Source organism: Hemitrygon akajei, chromosome 17 (genome assembly GCF_048418815.1).
Source record: "Hemitrygon akajei chromosome 17, sHemAka1.3, whole genome shotgun sequence".
Classification (NCBI taxonomy): domain Eukaryota; kingdom Metazoa; phylum Chordata; class Chondrichthyes; order Myliobatiformes; family Dasyatidae; genus Hemitrygon; species Hemitrygon akajei.
This window is the reverse complement of record NC_133140.1, coordinates 42,444,205-42,462,034: the sequence shown is the minus strand read 5'-3', so window position 1 is coordinate 42,462,034 and position 17,830 is coordinate 42,444,205. Positions and strand designations below refer to the sequence as shown.

At 38.3% G+C, this 17,830-nt stretch overlaps 1 protein-coding gene across 5 annotated transcripts in view; it reads right to left on the bottom strand.

Annotated features, from left to right (window-relative positions):
- Positions 1-17,830, bottom strand: part of rpgrip1l (RPGRIP1 like) — a 177,296-nt gene that overhangs the window by 104,435 nt on the left and 55,031 nt on the right. For all 5 annotated transcript variants that reach the window (XM_073069990.1, XM_073069985.1, XM_073069988.1 and 2 more), the window contains exons 7-12: positions 16,072-16,177; positions 15,158-15,304; positions 12,820-12,893; positions 7,638-7,777; positions 1,224-1,330; positions 906-956 (exon numbers count right to left, since the gene is read on the bottom strand). In XM_073069990.1, the coding sequence (XP_072926091.1) occupies positions 906-956; positions 1,224-1,330; positions 7,638-7,777; positions 12,820-12,893; positions 15,158-15,304; positions 16,072-16,177 (625 nt within the window). The remainder of the gene's footprint in view (positions 1-905; positions 957-1,223; positions 1,331-7,637; positions 7,778-12,819; positions 12,894-15,157; positions 15,305-16,071; positions 16,178-17,830) is intronic.

The following is a 17,830-nucleotide window of genomic DNA, read 5'->3' as shown; positions in this document are numbered from 1 at the left end:
AACAACATTTTTTTCTGGCTAAGTGAAAGCATTGAACAAAACTAAAATGTAGAAAATGCTGAAAATGTGAAACAAACAGAACTGTTGAGTCAGCATATCCAGAGGAGAAAAAATGGCTGTAACAGTGCAATGTGAAGATTTTGAATAAGAACTGGAAAAATGTTAGAGATTTAGTAGGTTCAAACGAAATGAAGCAAGTGCAGAACAAAAACAGAGGATAAGCAGAGAGTCAAGACAACCTGAATGACTGAAGGGCTAATTAGCATAATGGTTTCAAAGTGGGAGAAGTTAATAAACAAAAGAAAATGGAGGCAGAAAGGAACAGTTAAATCAGTACTAGTAGCTGAAAACTGACAGCAATTATTATAATCTGAGATTGCTGAACTCATTTGGACTGACTGTAAAGCATTTAACCAAAAGGTTGAGGTGTTGTTCCTCAAGCTAATATGAAATATTAGTGAAATTTCAACTGAGACAGCTGCATGTTTTTGCTGTTCATGGTCAAATAACATACACTTTGTTTTAAGATTTATCCCTGTAGTTTTATTTATTATTAGCTTATAATTAGTTCAAATTCCAAAAAAGATTGTAATGTTCCAGTTCTAAAAAACAACTCTCTACAATATGAATAAAATATAAATCTATGCAGAACTTCTGAATATAGCCTAATTAAACTTCATTGTGTCAATTAAACATTAACAAAATCCAAATAAACTCTATATTACTCTTTTCTAACATTATCCCCTGCTCTTTCTGAGATTAGGGGTACAATGGCTATTTGAAGACCACTGATGAATTAGCATCTTGAAATGCTAGTCATTGCAATCAGGGCATATGAGGGTCAGATTGTTATTAGACCACAGAGCAGACATGAATTGAAAGAGGGATCAACTTCTTTACAGTACCTTTATGAGCATCAGTGCTTCACTGAGTTCAGCCACATCAATATCACTCTCCTGAAATTAAAACAGTCAATAAAAGGGCTTATTAAATGGAAATGAATAATACAGGGATAACTGAAAATGACATAGTAGATTCTCACCAAATATGACATTTGGGTTGAATATCATGAATAAATAAACTGTCACATTTTTACATTCTCTTTTCTGAGGCTTTATGATGCATAAAGCTAGTGTGCTTATGGCATGCATAAAACATTTCAAGCATTCCACTGTCACATCCTTACAGATATAAATTGAGTTCAGGTAAGAAAGCAATCTTACTTTGGTGAAGAACTTCATGCGATCTTTTAGTTCATCCAACTGTTGCTTGTGTTCTAGATAGTGCAACTGCAGTTCTTTGTTCTCCTGGGAGAGTTGTTCATTTTGTGCTGACATTCATTGATGAATAATGGAAATGACACAAAGGTAAGGCTAGACAATAATGTGTTAAAATAAACTGTAATATTGATAGTATGCAAAGGAGCTCAAATGCTGACCATAATTCCTTTTACAACACTTTTAAAATTTCTTCCCTGAACCACATATAACAAAATGGTAAACCTACTCCCTAGAAGTATAACTGTGATATTTGTTACAAGTAATGGTGTGTGTGTGTGTGTGTGGGGGGGGGGGGGTAATATTGCTCTCCCAATATCTTTACAGCATTTATTCAAGTTTTTAGGTAAGCAAATGAAATTTTATCAAACACTGTAAATAACAACAGTTATTTTAAAGGGTGACCATCCACCACCATAAATTTTAAACAGGCTGTACACCTGGTCATATATGTTTCTTTGAAAAGCTGCAAAATGGTATTATGGTGATATTGGTTTATTGTCCTCATAAAATGATACCAAAGTTACAAAATATTGTTGTATCATACAAGGACCTTGAGCTTACATGCAGATGATATTGGAATACAGCTCTTTACACTTTCTCCAATTTTCAATTGAAGGACCAATCAGGCAGATTGTCTACTTTGCTCTAAAAGTCTTATTATTCTACCCTACTTCCAACATTCAGTTCCAGTAAAATTAATTAAAGACAATTGTTCCCAAAAAAAATGTTTGACACCTTATCAAACATTTAAAATAAAAATCAAAAATTTGTTCTGTTCTAGTCTGAATGGTCTGATTCAAGTCATTAGGAGTTAGCCAGAACAGATATAGGAGGAAACTTAACTCTGTAATATCTGCTTATTCAGCTAAAATGAGCCAACAAGGCATAATTTTGGACTGTGCAAAGGTTACCCAAAAAATATCTCGCCTCAGATTAAATCAGGCCATTTTATCGGCATACTTGCTGGCTAACTAAAATTGCATTTGGCTTCTTACATACAATACACACATAAACATTAAAAAAATCAATAGGTTATAGTAATAATAAACCATGTTTCATCTATAGAAAATTGTATGTGAATATACAACGTTGACAACACCATCACGAGTACAGAGTAGTCAAGATTGAATGCTCCTCCTGTCAGATATGGGAATTCAGGATGTCTGATAGTTTCCCTGATGACTACTTCTACGGGAAGGGCACCCAACTTCAGCTCCTGACCGACTGGGTCAAAGAGTTGGATGTACTCAGGATCATCCAGGAAGCTGAAGATGTTATAGATGAAACTTTTGCTGAGGTGGTCACACCCAGAGTATAGGCTTCAGTTAGTAAATGCATGACCAACAGGGCAAGTAAGCAGTGTAAGCAGTCAGTGCAGGCTTCCCCTGTGACCATTCCCCTCAGCAACAAGTATAGCTCTTTGGATACTGCTGGGGGGGGGGGGGGGTGGAGGATGACCCATCAGGAGCAGCAGCCAGGCTAGTGATACTATGGCCTGCTCTGAAGATCAGCAGAGAAGGGTAAAGTCAGGCAGTGTGGTAGTGATAGGGGACTTGATAGTGAGGGGACAGACAGGAGATTCTGTGGCCATAAAAGAGACATCAGGATAGTGTGTTGCCTCCTGGGTCCTAGGAGTATCCAAAGAGGTATCCAATGCAGGATATTCTCAAGGGAGAGGGCAAACAAGCAGAAGTTGTGGTGCATACTGACACCAAAGACATAAGCATAAAAGGAGAAGGGTCCTAACACAGTGAGTATAGGGAGTTATGAAAGAGGCTGACAAGAAGGACCTTTAAGGTAGTAATCTTAAAGGTAGTGCAGGGAGGAATGGGGTGATAACATAGATAAAGTAGTGGCTGAGGAGATGGTGCAGGGGCAGGGTTTCAAGTTTCTTGGATCATTGGAACCTTTTCAGGGGACAGGTTGCACCTGAACAGGAAGGGAACCAATATCCTGTCAGAAGTTTTGCTCATGCTACTCAGGAGTGTTTAAACTACTTTTGCAGGGGGCTGGGAACTGGAGCATGAGGTCAGTAAGTGAAGAATTGGACAGGAAGGTAGATGCTAGGGAAAGTATTGATCAACAAAATCAAAATAACAGATAAGATGGGATGGATAGTTTGGGTAAGGGTGATGAATTTAGAGCATGGGTCAGTACTTGGAACTACGATGTTGTGCTCATTACAGAGACTTGGTTGAGAGAGGGGCAAGAAACAATGATTAACATAACAGGTTTTTGAAGCTCTAGAACATCTATCTTCCTGTCCGATCCTTCACTTACTGACCTGGTGCTCCAGTTCCCAGCCCCTTACAAAACTAGGTAAAAGTGGGTAGTTGCTCTACTAATCAGGGACAATATCATAGCTGCACTTGGGTGAGACATATTGGAGGGTGAAAACACCAAGTCCACTTGGGTAGAACTCAAGAATAGGAACGGTGTAATCACACTGATGGGATTGTACTACAGGCATCCCCCCAATAGCCACTGGGACATTGAGATACAGATATGTAAACAGAATACGGAAATGTGTAAAAATAATAGGGTTGTTATCCAAGGAGATTTCAACTTCCCTAATATAAACTGCAACCTTCATAGCAAGGAGCAAAATTTGTTAAGCATATGCAGGAGGGTTTCTTAAATAATATGTAGATGGTCCAATGAGAGGAGGGGCTGTACTGGACCTGGTGTTGGGTAATGATTCTGGCCAGGTGATTGACCTTTCAGTGGGTGAGCAGTTAGGGAACAGTGACCACAACTCCTTAACTTCCAGGATAGCTATAGATGAGGATAGGTATGGTTTTAGCAGGAGAGTCTTAAATTGCAGTAGGGCAAATTACAAGGTAAACCAAATGCGAGGAGACAGCACACTGTTAAGGGCAAGACCCTTAACAGTGATGCTGAGCAGAAAGATCCTTGAAAGTGACTACACAGGTCAATTAGGTGGTTAAGAAGGCTTATGGAATGCTTGCTTTAATTAATTGAAGCACTGAGTTCAAAAGTCAGGAGGTTATGTTGCAACTTTATAAAACTCTGGTTAGGCCACATCTGGAGCATTGCATACAGTTCTGGTTGCCCTGCTATACGAAGGATGTTGAGGCTTTGGAGAGAGTGCAGCAGAGGTTTACCAGGGTGCTGCCTGGTTCAGAGGGCATGTGCTATCATGAGAGGCCAAATAAACTTGCAGTCTTTTTTTTAGAGCGGCGGAGGCTGAGGGGAACTCTGATAGAGGTTTATAAGATTATGAAAGGCATAGATAGAGTAGACAGGGTGTATATTTTTCCCAGGATAGAAATGTCTAATTTTATCCTGGCTGAAGGTGAGAAGGGGTAAATTGAAAGGGGATGTGAGGGGTAAGTTTTTTCCTCAGAGAGTGTTGGATGCCTGGAATCTGCTGCCTGGTATGGGGGTAGTGGCAAATACATTAGATACATTATAGGCTTTTAAGGCAAATGATAATGAGGAAGATGAAGGGATATGGACATTATGTAGGTTGGAGGGATTAGTTTTAGGGTTTTTAAAAATTTACTTTTTAGCTGGTTCAGCACAACATTGTGGGCTGAAGGACTTGTTCCTGTGCTGTGCTGTGCTTTTCTATGTTCGATGTAATTTTTAGGACTACTAAATGTGTTCATAAATCATAGAACATAAACTTATAAAATGTAAAACAGTTATGTTTGTAATTGAAAGCAAAATTCTTCTAGATGCTGCAAAACTGAAATTAAAACAGAAAATTCTTAACAGATCAAGCAGAATGCATGCAAAGAGAAATGCATTTAACTTTGCAAGTCAATGACCTTTCATATATATTATACCTACCATTATTTATTATGCTCAAATAATCAAACTTTTGATCTCTGTAATCAAAATTTTAAAAAACTGCAGATACTTTGTTCATAAAACTATCATTGCTAACTTGTACAATTTTTGTGAAGTCTGCATTTTAGCTTTGTATCTACTTTCTTAACAGACTTTTTCATTTAAAGAATAATATATCATAATTATTCTGCAGAGACATATACAATTTAAAACATGATACAACTTCAGGGTATTACTTTGCTGACTGTGCAATTCTTGAAAGATCTAACATCTTACAGATGCTCATTTCTTAAACCACTTTAGTTCCTTCTATTAAGACTTAAACGTGCCAAAACTGTGGAATTCTGTATTGCAATAGCCATTCTAAAAAAAAACACATCTGCCTATTTGATACATTTTACACCCTAACAAGGAACCTATAAATTCTTCTGCCTTTAAAAATGTAAGCTAATTCATCGCTGCATGTGGAGCTCGATATTCAGTTGCCTGGGAGACTTGGGATCATGTACATTTTAGAATAGGCTGTACAAATATGCACAAAGCCATTTCCACCAAATCTCTTGCCATTGAAGAAAATGAAGTTCATCGTGGAAGTCTTTGAGGAAATATGCATGTTATGGGAAAATAAGCAAGTGAGAACATTAATATCTGGAAAAGCAGAGTTTTATCATGGGGTAAATGTGGGGAAGTGGACTGGTACAATCATGAGTAGCCCAAAAGAGGGACAAGTCTGGAGAGATGATCAGGATGTGGAATAAAACTAAAAGAAATAACTGTAAATTTCACAAGTTTGATTGTGGGTTTGGTAGTCAGTTTAGACTCAATGAATAATTCTGAATATAAAATGCAATAACTACACAATTATGACACAAAGTGGCTGTGGATTTTTTATTAATTTGCGCTCTATGAAGTAACTTTGGAATTGGGTGCCATAGCTGTTTTGCTCCCGGTGAGACAAAATAACCACAGATAAGAATTCAAATCCAGAATAACAATAAAGGAAATTACACTGGCATCCAGAGCTTAGATAATGACAATCTGACTTTTAGTCTAATTTATAAGTAGTATGAAGAAATTGCTGGTGATGTCATGGAATCTGATTCTTTTGCATTCATGTTTGACTACTTGAGTGTTGGTAGAATTGGCTCACAGTGATTCTTTATTAAAAGATGGCCTTCAAACTCTAAGAACAGGTTAGAGGAGAAAGTGTAAGCAACGATCCCTATCGAGGAGTAGGATTACAATTCCTGAGTTCATCACCAACAAAATATTATGGAAGGCTGCCTGGCTAAAAAGATAATTAAGGAACTGACTACCCTACAAGTGATTTAAATCCTGACAACTCAATGCCTTTCTACCATCTACAAAACATAAGTCAGGAGTGTGATGGAATATTCTTTACTTATTTTGGTAAGTGTAGTTCTAACAACATTCAATGTGCTTAATACTATTTATTTAGCACAACTCAGCCTACCTGATTTACATTCCTTCCAATACAACATTCAGATTCTATCCACCAGTGTTCTGTACCGAAACATAGTCCACCTATCAAACACACTTCAGTTACCTATCTATGCTACTTTGGTAGCACCTCCCAAACACAGGGCTTTCATCACTAAGGATAAGAGTGGCAGCAACATGGGCACATCCGCACTCTACAAGTTACACACTATCATGACATGTTTTAGTTACTGAGGATCTAAATTCTGGAACTCCCTACCTAATACACCACCACCAGAAGGACTTCACCACCAGAAGTACTTTATGGAAACTGTGTATCACTACCAACTCACAGGCAGGTTAGGATGGCCAACAACAGCTGTCCTTGGAAAAGAATCAACAGTTGACATTTCGGGCTGAGACCCTTCATCAGGACTGTTGCCATTTAATTGAATTGACTTTATTTCTTACATCCTTCACATACATGGGGAGTAAAAATCTTTACGTTACATCTCCATCTAAATGTGCAATGATAGTAATTTATAATAATTTATAATAAATAGAACAGTCAATGTAATATAGAGTACACTCAAATCAGCATGAGTTCATCAGTCTGATGGCCTGGTGGAAGAAGCTGTCCCGGAGCTTGTTGGTCCTGACTTTTATGCTGCGGTACAGTTTCTGATGAAGGGTTGGCCCGAAACTTCGCCTGTTTACTCCTTTCCATAGATGCTGGCTGGCCTGCTGAGTTCCTCCAGCATTTAATGGGTGTTGCTTTGGATTTCCAGTACCTGTAGATTTTCTCTTGTTTGAAAAGCTATCCTTGACAATGATACCCTTTTCCCCTACATGAAGTACAACATGTTCTAGCAAATTAACTCCTGTAATAATTGTGAAATTGTGTTCAATTAATGGACAGTGTACAATGAACCAATAGTGCACACCCACCTACATTGTTTTTTTTAATGCAGTAACTGAAATTATTTACGACAACAAACAGATGTAAGCAAAAATAACAGTGGAAATTAATCATTCATCTCTGTGGTATGAATTCACAAATGCACATTCTACAAATTTCATTTATTTCATATACAAAAATACCTCTTTCTAGTTTTATTTTGTCTAAGATATCATTTTTGTCAGCCAGGTCGGATTTTAGTGCGGTCTCAAGCTGTGCAATCTGTATTTTCAGCTGCTGCTCCTTCAACTTCCACTGTTGTTCGCTGGTCATGTCAAAAGCACTGTAACCAAACATGTGGCATGTGAAAAACTATTGGATGTAATCCTCCACAGAGAATAATAATTAAAACTAAAAAGCCTTAGTGGCACAGAGACTGCTGTCATCATGTCTCAGGAATTAAGCAAACATATGCTGGTCTGCTGCTGTTGAAACCAAGGCGCCTTGCTCAGGCTGTGGTTAAATCACATGAAAGGGTTTGTGGGATGAGCAAAGGCACTGGCCTTAATTTAGAGATCTATAGCCAGAAAAAATTGGCATCATTTAGATTTGAGGAACAAGGAAAGGAATTCAATGATATACTCCCAGCTGAATATATAGATCCAAATTATCCAGCAACAGGGGACATACAAAATCATACAAGCCCTTATATTCCCTCAATATAAATAGCATGAACTATCTACCTGGTCGGTACTTAGGAGCTTGTTAGAGAAGCAGCACCAAAAAGCAGCTGCTGGTCGAAAGGAAGTGAAACCTCAAAGCACTAATGTTTTCGATGCCTGAGATACTGCGGCCCATAGAATGATTATTGTGCATGTAAAATGTGCCCATTTGTCTTATTAAAAAAGATGGCAAAACCAAAAAAAAACATAGTTCAATATAGGTTGTTTTATAGCACGCACTTCAAGAAAAAATGCTCTGTAGATGAATAAAATTTAATGATAGAACTGATCACAAGTATCAAGCTATATACAGTATATTTAAGAAAAACATGAATAATTAGGAATGATTAATGAGAAACAGAACTTAAAGGTAATATAAATTTCCCTTCTCTTGCAATGGTGGATTCACTGATAAAGAGAATAGGTATAATGTTGTTCAAAGGAGATGGAAACCAACTGAGAAAGTTGATCAATTAAATTCTACTTTGGGATGTAAGATTCCTTTATAGGAAAAACAGAAAGATCAAATTTAGAAGAGCATGTGGATGCAACACTAAGTTCCATAAGAATGTAATATCTAAAAGCAACATTTCCAAATGTAATTGATTTCATTTATATTTACATTAAAGGAGAACTGTATTCAATTCAAGACACTATTCTTCGTTAAGAACTATTCCAGATGATAAGCTCCTACATTAGTAAAATGTTAATCCAAAGACAACTACGTCATAATTCTTTATTCTATCATGTTTGGAATATTGTGGATTTCTTGTGCTTTGTAGCTACAGCTGTCCAATGAATTTTGATTAGAAATGAGATATTTGAGCTTTTTTTTTCAAGAATTAAAACATTGTCAAACATTATATATAATGCAAACAATCTTTCTTTAGTGCACAGTGAGAAGAAAACACAACTACATTTCCCTGGGGATAAGTACGGTACAAATGTTTATGGCTTATTTTGCCAACTGACAACTACCTGTGATTCAAAACAATAAATTGCACAAATGCATTTTTACAAAATGTCTTTTTTTTTTTGCTTTGATACTGTAACCAAATAGAACTGTTTGAGAAAGTTACATAGCTAAACTAAAATCTATAAACAGGATTCAACTGCACAAATTAGAAATCTACAGTATGTGTATGATCAAATAAGTGAGAATATTGGATTCTTAGAAAAATATATAAAACTGCATTGAATATGTAGAAATTGTTTATTGGATAAATCTTGCTTAATTCCATTGTTATCAATGTTTAATAGAGGCTTTTTGTTTGTTTAAATGTTCATATTATGGTTAACCTTCTCCTATTCATTCATCCCAAGATTTTAAAGTCAGATTTTGCCCTTTTGATTTTAGAGCACAAAATCTCAGAGGGAAATACTTGTCGCTCCCAATCCCTGAGACTATTCCTGCTGTTGACATTGTAGAAGTGAGGAAGAAAAGATCACAACCCAGAAAATTACCATCTTCATTGCTGGAAGAGAAACAGGGGAAAATTGGATGAGAATTGGATGGGAACTAGGAACAGACTATTCAGCCCACTGAGTTTATCGGCCAATTTTATTAAATGTATCTGAAATGTAGGTTAATACTATTTATCCATTTCTTCTTTATATCCCTTGATACCCCTCCATATCAAAATCATACTGAAATTTGCCTTTGATTTTTCAATTGATTCATCATTCAAAGTCTTTTGGGCAGATATCCAGTATCGTTTGTGTTACAAAAAAAAACTGATTTCAATCCTAAATAATTTACCTCTAATTTAAAGATTAGATCTTTTTTTTATTTCCCCTTCAGAGAATACAGATTATATCTGCAGCTATCCCATTGCATCTTTCTGTCATTTTAACCACCTTAATTAGATCTGCTCTCTGACATATTAATTTTGAGGGAATACAAAGCAGGTTTATTTTACCAGCCCAGATAGCTTAGTCTTTTAACCCTGATATAATTCTGGTAAATCTGTACCGCATGAGCTTCAAGGACAATCTACTTGATAGGTACGTGTTCTACTTGCAAGTCTGATGCAATTTTCCTGTTAATTATCTAAATAGTTGTGTAATATTCCTTTACATACATTGCCAAATATACTGAATCAGTCCATTACACTCCATTTGTGGGACAATCATGTTTTCCTTATGCAACTTCAGGCTAGGATACTACAAGGTTCAGCCCAATTACTTATCTTCAGATACCATTCACTGCAATACCAACTCCTTTAACCCAAGCCACTTTATCTCTGAAGTCAATGGTCACAACTGCCACCATTCCTCCCTATGCCCTCACTCGCATGGGTCCCAGCAATGCTTGCCTGTTTGTCGGCTACGTGGAACAGACTATGTTCCAAGCCTGCGCTGGTGACCGTCCTGCATTTTTCCTATGCTATATTGACGACTGTATTGGTGCTGCTTCCTGCATCCATGCTGAACTCGTCGACTTCATCCACTTTGCCTCCAACTTCCACTTTGCCCTCAAACTTACCTGGACCATTTCCAACACCTCCTTCCCCTTTCTCGGTCTCACTGTCTCTATTTCCGGAGACAGCTTATCTACTGATGTCTATTATAAACGTACGGACTCTCACAGCTACCTGAATTATATCTCTACCCACCATTACCTGTAAAAACACCATCCACTTCTCTCATTCCTCCACCTCCCCCACATCCGCTTTTAGGATGAGGCTTTTCATTCTAGAATGAAGGATATGTCCTCCTTTTTCAAAGTGAAGAGGCTTCCCTTCCTCCACCATCAACACTGTCCTCAACTGCTTCTCTTCCATTTCATACACGTCTGCTCTTACCCCATCCTCCCGCCACTCTACCAGAGATAGGGTTCCTCTTGTCTTCACCTATCACCCCACCAGCCTCCACGTCCAGCACATAACTCCCCAAAACTTCTGCCATTTCCAGTAGGATCCCACCACCAAGTACATCTTTCACTACCCCCACTTCCCGCTTTCTACAGGGATTGCTCCCTACTCGATTCCCTTGTCCATTCTTCCCTCCCCACTGATCTTCCTCCTGGCACTTATCCTTGCAAGCAGAACAAGTGCTACACCTGCCCCTATACATCCTCCCTCACTACCATTCAGAGCCCTAAACGGTCCTTCCAGGTGAGGCGATACTTCAACTGCATGTCTGTTGGGGTCATATTATGTGTCCGGTGCTCCTGGTTTGGCCTTCTGTATATCGTTGAGACCTGATGTAGATTGGGAGACTGCTTTGCCAAGCACCTACGCTCTGTCTGACTGAAAAAGCAGGATCTCGCAGTGGCCACCAATTTTAATTCCACTTCCCACTCCCATTCTGATATGTCTCTTCATGGCCTCCTCCACTGTTGTGATGAGGCCACATTCAGGTCGGAGGAACAACTCCTTATATTATGTTTGGGTTGCCTCCAACCTGATGGCATGAACATCAATTTCTTGACTTCCAGTAATGTCCCCCACCCCTTCAACTTTTCCCAGTCCCTTTTCCCTCTCTCACCTTATCTCCTTGCCCGCCTATCACCTCCCTCTTTTACCAATTTACTTTCCAGCTCTTTACTTCATCCCTTCCTTCAGGTTTCACCTATCACCTTGTGTTTCTTTCTCCCCTACCCCCACCTCTTAAATCTACTCCTCAGCTTTTTTTCTCCAGTTCTGAAGGGTTTTGGTCTGAAGTGTCGACTGTACTCCTAGATGCTGCCTGACCTGTTAAGTTCCTCCTGTATTTTGTTTGTGTTGCTCAGATTTCCAGCATCCACAGATTTTCTCATCTGTGATTCCACTATTGCTTTTGGTTATAACTTCTTGATCATCACTCTCCCTGATTAACCAATGATCTGACTATATAAATTTCCTGTATGCTCCATCATGTATTCCAAATGATTGGATCACAATTAATGTTTGGTTTTAACAAATATAAACTGGAATATTTCCCACCTCCCTCCTATCACTCTGCCTCTGGGTCCTAGCTGTTCCAGATGTAGACTCACTCAACTGTTTGTAATGGTTCCACAGTAATGCCTTAGATGTGAGTCTATTGAAGTTTGGAGCAGTGGCGTATTACTGAAACAGATATTGATGCATACTATAATAACAAAATAAAGAATCTGTTATGGGTGCATTATAATTTCTTGGTCACTGACTTGCACTACTGGGAAAATATTCCCAATTATTTTTATTGAAATTAAACTGGGTAACCTTCCACTTCATTATGTAGGCTCTGTCTATTATAACATCTAGTTGGTGGGAAAAAATAAAAGCAAAATTCCTCTGGCTTTCAAGATTTTTGTTAGGAATATTTTTTATCTGACATGGCTTGGTAATTAATAATTTTGTATACAATAGAATTAAAAAGTAGTAAATTCCAAAGAGGTTTAACTGATCCTATACCATAATTATGATGGCAGACATACAAAATCTTCAAGTAAATTAATGAAAAAATTTGTTTTCATTGTATCCATGTGAATTCTCAATAGATATATTAAACCAGATATTACATATGACAGAAGTGAGTAAGAAATTATTGAAACACAATGATTCAATACCATAAATTTACCTGTGAGAAGCTGTGCATGTGCCAGGAAAAAAAGAGTACTGAACGTATGTGTCAATGTGCAAAATATTCAAGAAAAAAAGTAAATAATATATAAACTTAAAATTGCAAAATGAGGTACCTGTTATATAATTTGTCATAATTTTCTTTCAAAAGATCTCTCTCCTTTTGTAAATCCTTGATTCTCTCTTTTAACTGAAGAAAAAGAAATTGTGTTATAAACCAACACAAAATTTAAAAATGAGAAAAAAAACAAGATTCAGTCTCTTTCCACCTACGTACATCCATGACAATTCACATGCTCTTGATCTCAACAATTTTCAATTCTCTGGCCCTGATTGCTCATTTACACTATGGATGTCCAGTCCCTTTACTTCTATTCCTCATCATGAAAGCCTAAAAGCCTTCTGCTTCTTTCTTGCAACAGACCCAACCCAGTTTCCCTCCACCGCTATCCTCCTCCATCTGCGGGAACAGCACCTCAAACTCAACAATTTCTTTTACGACTCCTCCCACTTTCTCAAAACTCAAGGCGTAGCCATGGGCACTAGCACTGGCTCCGGCAATGCCTGCCTTTTTTATTGGCTACCTGGAACAGTCCATGTTCCAAGCCATCCTTGGTAATGTTCCTTAACTCTTCCTGCACTGCACTGATGATGACATTGGTGCTTCATGAACCCATGCTGGGCTCGTCAATTTCATCAACTTTGCTTCTATCTTCTACCTTGCCCTTATATTCACTTGGTATTTAACTGATATATTAACCTACTGACTCCATGGCTATCTTGACTATACCTCTTCCCACCCTGTCTCCTGTAAAAATGCCATTCCCTTTTCTCAGTTTCACTGCATCTGTTTCCAAGATGAGGATTTCATTTTCAGGACATCAGAGATGTCCTCCTTCTTCAAAGAACAGGGTTTCCCTTCCTCCACCATTGATGCTGCCCTCATCTGCATTGCCTCCATTTCCTGGACATGTGTCCTCATCCGTTCTTTCTGCCGCCTTAACAGGATAGAGTTTCTCTTATCCTCACCTACCATCCCATGAGCCTCTGTATCTGGTACACCACTCTCCAGAATTTTCAATGTGAAACTACCACCAAACACATCTTCACATATCCCCAGTCTCCACTTTCTGCAGGGATCACTCGCTCCATGATTTCTTTATCCATTCGTCCATCCCACTAATCTCCCTCCTAGCACTTATCGCTGCAACTGGAAAAAGTGCTACATCTTCCCATCCACTTCCTCCTTTAACTCCCCTTGCCCCAAATAGTCCTTCCAGGTGAGACAGCACTTCACCTGCGAATCTGTCAGGGCTTGTCTATTGTTTCTGGTGCTCCCGATGCAGCCTCATTTACATAGATTGGGGGACTGCTTTGTTGAGCACCTTTGCTCCATCTGCAAAAAGCAGGTTTTCCCAATGGTCAACCATTTTAATTCCAATCCCATTCCCATTCCGACATGTCAATCCATGGCCTGCTCAACTGCCATGATGAGACTACTCTCAGGTCGGAGGAACAAACTCCCTCATATTCCATCTGGGTAGACCCGATCCTGATGGCATGAATATTGGTTTCTCCAAATTCCCCACTCTGGCCCCCCCTTAACTCTTCTCTTCTCCTCAAATGCCTATTGCCTTCCCCTGGTGCTTCCTTCCTTCCCTTTTTCCTATGGTCCACTCTCCGCTCCTATCAGATTCCTTCATTTCCAGCATTTAACTTTTCTACCTATCACTTCTTAGCTTCTTACTTCATCCCACCTTCGCCACGCACCTGGCTTCAACTATCACCATCTAGCTTGAACTCTTTTCCCTCCCTCCACCTTCTGATTCTGGCTTCTTCCCCTTCCTTTCCCATTCTGATGAAGGATCTTGGCCTGAAACATCAACTGTTTATTCATTTCCCTAGACACAGCCTGACCTGCTGGGTTCCTCCAGCATTTGTGTGTGTTCCTCTGGATTTCTAGCATCTGCAGAATCCCTTGTGTTTAAGATTCAGTACACTTGTATCACAATTGCTGAGTAGACAAACTGTCTACATCTTTTAAACTTCATTTGAAGAGCTCAGTTTATAATGGATTTATCATGAAGCTGTTATCAGTGATTTGGAAAGTAAAGCAAAAAATTGTCAATTTTCAATAAACTAGCTAACATGTTCAAAACTGTTGTAAAAAAGCTAGATATTGTATAAAACTGTCTTACATTTGGCAATAGCAACTCCCCTTCACATTAGATTTTAAGTGTCCCTAATGTTAGCTTAACCAGTTTCTGGTTTTACAAAACAGAAAGACAGTTAAGATCTATGCTCTTGTTTCTAGGCTGGAATATAATTACTAACTACATTAACAACTGTGAGACATCACATAAGGAGAATTAGAACTTTATAATTTTTTGTTATTTTTTTCGTATTCACTCACAATCCTCTAATACTTATTTTGAAAGAAGATAGTAAATACACCTCATCAGATGCTTTCTGAGAAAATGAGGCTGACATCAGCTGATTTTCAAGACAAAGGCACTTGGAACGTTCTTCTTTCAGCTGTGCATTCAGTTCATCAACTTTGTTCATTAAAGCATCATGACTGACTTTCATGGTTCTCTGGTTCTGTAAGACGATATATTTTCAAGACTGGTACAGTGATTGTATATTACAAAGTTATGCAATGAAATTTTGGATAACATACAAGGGAATGTGAGAAAAAAGTTCAATTATCATCTGAAAGTATCAGTCAACAGTCTCAGAGTAAGCATTTGAGAGGGAATAATTTGTAGGACTATTAGGAAAAGAAGGGGGTGCAGAACTTCAAAATTGTGCACTTCATTTTTGGCATAATCTGAGAAGCTGAATAGCTTCCATCTATAATATAACAATCCACGCCAACCTTGCAACATACTGAGGCTCAGGACTGGTCCATGCATTGTCATATTGCAGCAATATCAATGGGGTTAAAGTTATACTAAATATACCATGGCCTGCTACATAGTGATTGTGCACACTGTTCTGGTCAAAATAGTTCAGAAGATATGTCAACTATTTTTATAAGGCCTGTGCTATTCAGAGTCATATGTAAGTGCACAAAATTCTATGTAAAGTTACAACTTCTCAAGTAGCATTTCTAGAATACCACATTGTTCAGGCATTCCTTAATTAAGTAATACTGAAAGGGAAGAAAATTACCAATCCTGATGTGAATAAATTGTAAGAGTACACATACTTATTGGAAGGAATAGGCACATTACCATAAGTTCAAATGATAGGAATTTAAAAAATAAATTTGTAAAACTCTTCTTGATTCCTTGATTGTCCATATCACTTTGCAAGAAAAAAAGTTGTTTTTAGGAAATGAATTGGTTCGAAAGCTGAATTCTTACCTCTTGGATTTGCAGAAACTTGCCTTCTAAGACAGTTAATGCAGCTGCTTTATCCACAAATTGTTTTTGTAGTTTTATCATCTCTACATTGTCCCTGATAGTTGTCCTATAATTAATGAAAAAATAGTCATTATTTTGTGGGAAAAATAAAATAGACTTTCTATGGTATAAAACTTGCATCTCTTTTAAGTCCCCACAATCTTCTTCAAATGAATCAAAACTTAGAAGGAACTCAGCAGGCCAGGCAGCGTCTATGGAAAAGAGTAAACAGACCTGATGAAGGGTCTGCAACTGTGTGTTCCACTTCCACTTAGCTATTACATTTGTAGAAATGGACAATGCCGCAGTAAGATACTCCATGTAAGTTTATTCTCCCAGAATTCAGTAATATCATTGTCGTAAGATATAAAGTGGTATATTCTGACATAAATTGTTAATTCTTTTTTACACATGTAACATAGATGCTTTCCCCTAACAGATTAACGTAGTGAAATTTCAAAAGGCAATCAGCCTGTGTTCTCAATTAAAAAGCTTCAATTAAAACAGATCAAACTTCCCCCGGCACATCAGTTATCAAATATTTGTCAAATTAGTAACATTTGGATTTATATTCAAATATAACTTGTTTATCTGTCAGTCTTAATTTATCCATCCCTGTATGGTACTTTATATAGGTACATTTTAATTACTTTCTTACTTAGAGATAATTGCTGGCCCTTCCGGCACAACGATCCTGGGTCACTAGTGCTGTGATAACATTACACTAAGCGCTACACTACTGTGCCCAATATTCATGCATCCTTGATACTAAATGGTTATTGTGATCATTGTGCCTCTACCGACAAGCACACCTTTGTACTTGATTTTTTAGAACCAATGATCCAATTTATTTGCGAATATTTAAATAGAAAAACAAAGTGATGACAAAATTAGAATTTAGCACATTGGAGTGTCTGTTGACAATACTGTGTCAAGAACTATCTAAAAAGTTTAAAGGTGGGGCATGGGCCTGGGTTAAATAAAATGAATTTATTCAGACAAAAAGCTCATAGAGTGGAAAAAACAATAAAAGCAAATTAATTTCTCAGAGGAACAGTGTGAACGAGAAACCATTGCAGCAGGAAGAGGGAGACTGAAGGGCTCGTGAGAACGCTGAGTGCTGGGAAGCAGCTGAGGTGAGCGTGCTTTAAAAAGGTACGCGCAGCAAGTACTCAGGATAGTGTGATCGAGAAACTGTTGCAGCAGGAAGAGGAGGAGCAAAGGGCTCGTGAGATAATTGGCAGGGACAAATAAAAGGACGGGTAACTGAAGAGGAGAGGCCAGAGGTGTGAGTGGCTCAAGGAGGAGTAGAGCTTTGAGGCTTTGGCTCGAGAGGCTTCGGCGAGCAGAGGCTGAGAATGAGCTTGATCCAAGTGAGGTAAAGCTGGGTAAGTTCCTTTAATTAATTTAATTAACTTAGGAGTAGGGAATGGAGGTAGCAGTTAGGGCAGTCGAGTGCTCTGCATGCAGGATGAGGGAAGTCAGGGACAGCACAATTGTCCCTGATGACTACACCTGTAAAAGGTGCATCCAGCTGCAGCTCCTGACAAACCGAGTTAATGAACTGGAACTGGAGCTGGAGCTGGATGAACTCCAGATCATTCGTGAGGCAGAGGCAGAAATAGACAGGAGTTTCAGGGAGATAGTCATCGCTAAAAGTCAGGAGGCAGGTAGCTGGGTGACTGTCAGGAGAGGGAAGGGGAATAGACAGGAAGAGCAG